The 7,682-nt window shown below is 60.2% G+C and overlaps 1 protein-coding gene across 1 annotated transcript in view; it reads right to left on the reverse strand.

Moving 5' to 3' along the window:
- NPHP4 (nephronophthisis 4) overlaps nucleotides 1-7,682 on the reverse strand; it is a 46,870-nt gene that overhangs the window by 22,267 nt on the left and 16,921 nt on the right. The window contains exons 3-5 of the mRNA XM_012722046.1: nucleotides 2,897-3,035; nucleotides 1,527-1,718; nucleotides 987-1,055 (exon numbers count right to left, since the gene is read on the reverse strand). Of these exons, the coding sequence (XP_012577500.1) occupies nucleotides 987-1,055; nucleotides 1,527-1,718; nucleotides 2,897-3,035 (400 nt within the window). The remainder of the gene's footprint in view (nucleotides 1-986; nucleotides 1,056-1,526; nucleotides 1,719-2,896; nucleotides 3,036-7,682) is intronic.

Here is a 7,682-nt window from a genome sequence, read left to right on the forward strand (position 1 = left end):
GTCCCCGCGGCCCTGTTCTCCACCTTGACTTCCTGACAGTCTATCTGGGGAAGCCCCGGGGGCAGAGCTGTCTGGGACGTGGGCGCTGCTCCTGCGGCCTCGCCCGAGTGTGCCACAGCCGCAGCCCCGAGGCGCTGTCCCCGTGGCCCTGTTCTCCACCTTGACTTCCTGACAGTCTATCTGGGGAAGCCCCGGGGGCAGAGCTGTCTGGGACGTGGGCGCTGCTCCTGCTTCCGCGCGGGATCCACCCCATTTTACAGCCCAGGAGACGCAGGCATGCACCCCAACGGCGCCTGCTGTCTGGACGTGCCTGACCCCAGCCCTGGTCAGGCCCTCCCAGGACCCAGTGTCCACACTCAACCCTGCCGGTACAGAGCCGCACGTGGGCAAGTTGGCTTCCTCCACTTCCGCTGGCCACAGCCCCGTCCCCTGCAGGTCAGCTCAGTGGTGCCCCGCAGGACGGGACGGGCCTCTCTCGCTGGGGGAGCAGCTGCTGTCTCAGCGGGGACTAAGTATGACGAGCCGCACCCCCGCCCAAGGGCCGGCGCCCCTCCCCCCCACACCTGGTGGGCCACATATGGCCCGGTTTGTCCCGGGGGGGGGGGCCCTCCTTTTCGGCGCCATCTCTGGCTCCTGGGGCGTGGGGACCCCTCTCGCGTTTAGTGGGGCCCCAGCACCTTCTCAGCGTCTCCTTCCTCCCATCCGGCCCATTTTCTTCACTGTTGTTGGTTATTTCTTACTGGTTTGGAGGATCTTCCTGCGATTTTTCACTTTCTAACATTTTCTGAACGTTCTAAGCTTCTGTTTCTCCTCCACCTGGGACCTATTTTTCTCACAGGACGTGCCACATGGACGCGCCACACGGACGCCGTCCGGCGCTGCCCACGGCCCGCCAGCTTCTGCTCCCCGAGGGGCAGAGCAGGCCCACCCACCCACAGCCGGCCAGCTTCTGCAAGCCGCCCGGCGCCGTGCTGCTGGTCACAGACCTGACAGGGCCCGCCGGCCGGAGCCCCGGCGTGGCAGGTCGGAGGGGCCCGAACACCCAGGTGCTGCCTCTGCAGACAGAGGCGGGGTCAGAGAATGGGGTGCCCTAGACGCGTCCAGAGCAGGAAGACCAGCAACGATTCTCCCAGAGTCTCCGGAAGGATCCAGCCACCCACGCGCCTGGCAGACGCCTCCGGGACGCAGCAGATCGCGGGCCAGGAACGCCCGAGGCCGAGGCCACGGCCCAGCACCCAGCGCTCAGAGGCCAGAAGTCGGCCGAGTCCACAGGCCGGACAGATGGCCCACTCGGGGCACGTGGGCACAGTACTCGGGGTGCTTGTGCCTAACGGAACGACTGGCCCTGGACGACACGCCGATCGTCCCCCCGCGGCCCTCGAGGAAAACAGCCTAAAGGCTCCGTTTTCAAAGCTGAGGGTATGTGTCAAGCCCAGAACTGTTCAGCAGCGGACAAGAGATGACTCACAGGATCTAGAATCTAACCAGACACGAGTGGACACAGCCCAGACTGGGACCAAACTCACGCATGAGAACAGCCCCAAACTGGTGAAGACGCAGAACTGCGCAGCGCCGCGTGTCCGGGCAGCTGAAGGACTCGGCGTGCCGGGTCAGGCCACGGAAGGCAGACGAGACCGAGCTAGAGGCCGCGGAGATGCCGCGCACAGCGCTCCTGGGGGCCACGCGGGGGCCACGCGGGGAGCAGCAGGGGAAGGGCCCTGCGCATGACGACAGGGCGCGGCCGGGACAGGGCGGGGGCACGAAAGTGGACAGGCCGCTGGCGCCTGACTCGTGTGACCGGGACCGCAAAGGAGAAGAGGGGGTGAACGGAATAGTCGAGAAATAGACACCAAAACGCGTCCACGTGGGGTGAACACTGTGACCCAGAGTCCCGGGAAATTCAACGATCCCCCAAGAAAAAAACCAGGTAAAGGCTAATTCCAGGCAAAGTTTCTCAACGGACAAGCCTCGGCGCGTCAGCCAAGCCCCCTCCTGCAACGGGGCAGGGGGAGCGCAGCCGCAAGCCCCCCGCACCCCCGTCAGGCCCCGACTCGATCAGAAAGTCCCCGGGCCCCTTTCCCGCGCCGACTCCCCAAACGCAGCGTCAAACACGTGGAACGCCTTTCCATAAAGGGAACTCGATGTTTGCCTCAACACTGAATTTCGGAGGCAGCTTTTGTCTCCCTCGCTTCCTAACTTTCTAAGACCAACCACCTGGGATCGAGAACATTCTTCAGCTGGCAAGACCCCCAGAAATCGAGAGCCCAGGGCTTCCTGCTCCTCCAGGATGAACATCCCCTTACCCCGTTAACCCCTAAGCCTTTTTCCCCCAAGACGGACTCCCCCGTCCGGCCCTGCTCGGTGGTCCCGGGGGGGGGGGCCAGGGGTTCTGAACACCAGGCACTGGCCACAGCAGGGGCCGCTGGGCGACCGAGCCCACAGCTGACAGGCCCCAGCCCCCCGCAGCCGCCACCCTCAGGCAGACGTGGCCCTCTGGGCCCTCGCCCACGTCCCCAGGGCCACCTGGGGACTTTGGAACAAGCTGGCAGCTGCATAAACCACGCAGACCAGGCTGGCCGCCGTGGCCCTCGGCCCCTCCGGCTCCCGAGCCCTGCGTTTGCGGACACCCCGTCGAGTGCCCTGCAGCCACCCCCGGGTGTCCCCAAGACAGCCTTCCTCCCCCAGCGCTCGGCCAGGCTGCCCACAGCCCTGGGCTGCCTGAGGCACGCGCCCGATTCTACACCTTGGCGTCAAGCAAAGACCCGACCCGGAGACGCAAAGAAGCAGTCTGTGGCAACTGTCTGATCAATGCTGTTCCACCGACTAAGCGTTTTTCTGAGGAGCAGATGGCAGTCGCGCCGCCGGCTTGCAAAGTCAGCACCCCGAAAACACTTACTCGAAGGGGACGCAGGTGGCTTCCTGCCGGGCCGCGGCTGGGGCTGGGGGCTGCTGACCGGCCCGTCGGCCGCGTCCAGGAGTCCTTCGGAGTTCAGCGAGTACTGGAACTGGACCGTGCCGGACTCCACCTGCCTCACCTGGGTGGACAACGAGAGCGGCGTTGGCCCCTGCCGGGGGTCCCGCCGGAGCAGCCAGGCCGAGCGGCCGCTGGCCAGGGCGGGGCTCGTGCCGTCCAGCGTCATCAACTAATTTCGGAGCAGGAAGTCGCCTGCTGGGGCGTGAACGAAACCCACGCGGGGGAAGTCGCGCTGCTCCGGGGTGACGTGCTCGTTCACCGCCCCGTACAAGTGGCTTCCTGCGTCCTGGCTGCAGGCCCCAGCCGCACGGCCCCACGCTGCCGCCCAGGCGCCCTGACCCCGGCCCCAGCCCTGAACCCCTCCCAGTGCGCTGGCCCCCCCAGGCCGTTTGTAAGCGCCATGAGGCGGTCCGTGACCATGGGGGCTGGCTTTGAGCCAGGGCAGCCGGCAGGCGGGCCCTCTCGAGCTGGGGTGGCCATAAACAGAGCTGCCCGGCCAATGCATCTCCAGGCCGCTGGGGTGGGGCCACGGGGCCCGCGCCGGCTGTCTCTGGACACCGAGCCGCAGTGGCCGGCCCGTCTACCGCCGCCCCGTCCCGGCCTGCGCGTGCTGGCCCCAGCCCGGCCCCTTGAGCTGACGCTCCACTGACCCCCAGGCCCCGACCGCACGCCTGCTTCCTGTGGGACAGTGGATGGCTCTAACCCCTCTGTCTTTACATATAAACTTTAGAACACGTTGGTCTAGTCCTAAAAAACAAAAGCTGGCTGTGATTTTGACTGAAATTACTTTTTTTCTTAAGATTTATTCATGCAGCCCGCCTTGGTGGGCGCAGCGGGTCGGGACGCAGCGCTGCAAGCTGGCCGCAGCCGCTTCCGTGCGAGCTCGATCCCTGCCCCGGAGCTGACACCCAGGGCACGCAGCCCTCTCCTGACCGCCCGCTGCTCCCCTCAGCCGTGTACTTCGTCAATCTGCCTGTTCTGCTCCCCGCTCTGTCTCTGGGGAAGCCTCTCGCCGCCCCTGGACCCCAGTTCTGCTCCAGCTGCTGGCGTTTGGCTGTGCATGTGACCCCCACGTCCACGAGAAGCGTGTGCACAGACTGACGCCTCTGGTTTGGGTTTCGGGGTAGTGCTGCGCTCGCCCCACGAGTGGGGGGTAGTTCCCGGCACTTCCATTCCCCGGATCACACAAAACTGCTGTTAGCTCCCAGGCGTTTGGCGGAACGCTCGGGCAGGCCCCGGGGCACGGTGAGCTCGGCCATTGTGAGTTGGGTCCCCACCACAGGCAGCGCTGTGAGCTGAGCGGCTTCACCTTGGGTGAGCCGACAGTTACGGCGGGCTGACTCGTGTCTGCGTCGTCAAACGTCCGAGCACGGGACTGACCTCTCGGTGTCCCGGGGCCCACGTGGTCTGCAGCGGGGGCCCCGCCTCAGTGACAGCCTGGTACCCCGATGTTCGTAGCGCCCGTTCTTCCTCTTTTCTCCTTTTCAGACCTCCTAGAGGCTTGGCGATTTTATTTAGCAGGAAATTTATTTTCCAAAATCAGTCTTTGGCTCCATTGCTTCTCTCTTTTTTTTTTCTACTTTTCTGTTTTCAACTGCATTGGTTTCTGTTCCTGTCTTTATTGCTGAATTCCTCTGTTTGCTTATATTCTTGTCCTAATGTAAGCGCTTGATTTACAGTTTTCCAAGTCAGCACACTTTCACTACATCCGAAAATTTTGCTATGTTGTATGTTCCTTGCTGTGTGGTTCAAAATACCTTCTATTTCCTCTTTGACTTGTGGCTTATTTTTAAGTGAATAGTTTAGGGCCTCCCCATTGGCCTGGGGGTTGAGTCGCAGGCTGTCACTGCTATGGCCTGAGCCCCATCCCCGGCCAGGGAGTGAGCCCTAGGCCGCAGCAGACTCTCCTGTCTCCCTGCTGCTCCCTCAGCAGTGTGCTTCACGGCTAAAAGAAACAGGGCTCATTTGTGCAGGGTGAGAGAGGGAATTGTCACAGGCTGGCATGGGGACACACGCCCTCTGTCCAATGCCAGGCAGCATCCGGAGCAGAGACCACGGTCTCAGCAGAAGCCACACGTGGCAACATGACAGCTTCTCCAGACACCCCTCCTCACAGGGGCTGAGCGGCCAAAGCCAGGGGGTCCTGCCCCTCTCTCTCCCATCAGCATGCAGAGCGGGACGGAGTCTGGAAAGCGCTGGGGGAGCAGTCTGGGGAGCGCCACCGGCTACCACTGAGTTGCTGTCAGCGCCACCTACTGGCCTGGAGGTTGAGCCTCCCCTTCCTCTAACAGCCTTCTTTCTAGAAATGTCCTTTGTCCACAGTCCACTGTGCCTGGTGTTAGCACAGCCACTGCTTTTAATTAGTGTTTGCAAGGAATGTTTCTCCGGTCTTTCAATGTTTGACTTACCACTGTCACTGTATTTGAAATGAGTTCCTGGTAAAGAGCATATAGCAAGACCTTGATTTTTTTTTTTAAAGCAACCTGACGATCTGTCTTTAAATCGGTGTGTTTGATCTATTCACATTCTGTGTAATTATTGCTGTCTGGATCCAGGACTGCTGCTTATTATCTGTTCATTCTGTTTTGGTGCCTGCTTCCTCCTTTCCTATCTTATTTTGAATTATTCCATGTTATCTATCTATTGTTTTTTTTTTCCCATTATCTCTTTGTATATTATTTTTAGTCATCGCTCTAGGGTTTATAATGTAAATATTTAACTTTTCACAGCCTACTCAGAATCAATTTTTTATTGCTTTGGGTGGAATGTAGAAATCTTATCACCACATAGGTCTCTTCACACGACAGTCGTCTTACCTATCACATCTAAGCAGCTTGAAAACCCTAACAGAGGATAGTCTGATTTTTTGCTTCAACCATCAAACACATTTTAAGGGGCTCAAGAAGTGGAGACCACTCATGTTTATTGCCGCTGCTGCTCCTTCTTCATTCCGGAGACACCAGGTTTCCCTTCTCCTCCTTCTGAAGAGATTCCGCCTTGGACAGCCCTCCGCTGACAGTACATTCTCTCCTTTTTCATTCACCTGAGAATGTCCCCTTCGCCTCATCCCTGCAGGGTTTTCGCTGGCTGCAGGGCCCCGGGCCCGGGGCCTTTCTGCCGCTGAGTTTGCGGTGCTAGGCCCTGGCCACAGGCCTCCCTGATGTCGGGTGGGGGAGCCAGCGTGCGATCCCTTTTCTTTGTAAGCAGTGCATCGTTTTCCTGCGATGCTCTCAAGTCGTCCTGCCTTCACTCTCCAGCAGTTTGATTAGGAGTGTCTAGGTGTGGGTTCTTTGCGTTTATCTCTGGGGTTCGTTGACTTCATTCAATTTTAGGCCTGTCCCCAATATGGGGAGTCTTCAGCACTTCTTCAAGTGTTCTCTCTGCCGTGTACGCTTCCTCCCCTCCTCCTCCCCTGCTGGGGCTCTGATGACGCAGCCGTGGCCCGCATCCAGAGGCTCTGTCCACTGCCCTCCGGCCCCTTTCTCCCTGCAGTTTGGGTTAGATAAATTCTGTTGGTTTGTCTCACACTCCCGGACACGTCTGTCGTCTCCATTTTGCTATGAACCAATACTGAACTTTTCCATTCCTCTTTTAGTCCAAAAACTTCCATCTGCTTCCTTTTTGTATCCTCCATCTCTCTGCTGAGGTGTTCCGGTTCCCATTTATTTCAAAGGTCTCATCCGTTCTCACTGGCTGGAGCGTTTCTGTAACACCCGCATCCAGGCTTCGATAATCCCGACACGTCTGCTCCCTGCGGGCTGGGCTTGTCCTGGGTCTGCGGGCATCGATGAACTTGAGAGTGTTCCAATGTGACACTGTGAGTCTGAATCTTGTTCACATCCTGTGGAGATCGCGGATGGTCCTGTCCACTCGGGAGTCGGCCGGTGTGCCCAGCCTTCCGAGGGCCGTGCCTCTGGTCATTCTCGCAGCCCTGGGGCTGTGCGGCGGCCCCGGCCGGGAGTCCGTCCACAGCTCAGTCTCCAGGCTTCGCGCGCTGCGGGGGCCCCATGCAGGTGGGTGCCGCCTGGGGGGCTTCCCAGGGCCCCCTAAATGACCGGGGGCTGCTTCCCAAGCCCCTCCCGCTCTCCTGCGGGTGCCGCCCGGCCCGGTGCCCGCTCCTGAGTCCTCAGCCAGGCGGGGGAGGACAGGTGCTTCCTTCACATACTCCCACTGTCTTCGCATCTGCAGGACCCATTCACCTGCCCCTGCCATCAGTGTCCATTTGCACAGCATTCGCTTTCCTGGGCCAGGCGCAGTGCCCGTGGGACCCCACCAGCAGGCCGCCCCTGCACCCCACCGCCATCCCCCGCGCCCTCCCCGCCCTGCTTGGATCTCTCCCTGTCCCCGCCACGGCTCTGATTTCCAGTGGCCTGGGCTGCTTTGTCTGTATTGCGATTTCTTTCTCCCGACAGAGTGGCTTTCAAGGAGGGCAGGAGGGTGTGAAGACGAGCGTCCTCATCTGTCACTACCGGAGTCGGCAGCGGCGGGAGCGCGAGATGTCAGGAAGCAGCAGACCCCACGAGTCGCAGCACGCCCGGGAGCGGCTGCGCCTCGGGAGCCATAAATTGTTTTTAAAAAGACAATTATTGGCTCAAAGGGAAAAGACAGAGTTGTTTATAAGGGACAAAAAACCGTAATCATAACGGTCTTTAAATAACGCTGAAATAACCATAGCGTGACCTCAATTTTTACTTAGCCAAACAGTCAC

This window comes from Condylura cristata, unplaced genomic scaffold (genome assembly GCF_000260355.1).
Source record: "Condylura cristata isolate star-nosed mole 26May11 unplaced genomic scaffold, ConCri1.0 scaffold00008, whole genome shotgun sequence".
Lineage (NCBI taxonomy): Eukaryota > Metazoa > Chordata > Mammalia > Eulipotyphla > Talpidae > Condylura > Condylura cristata.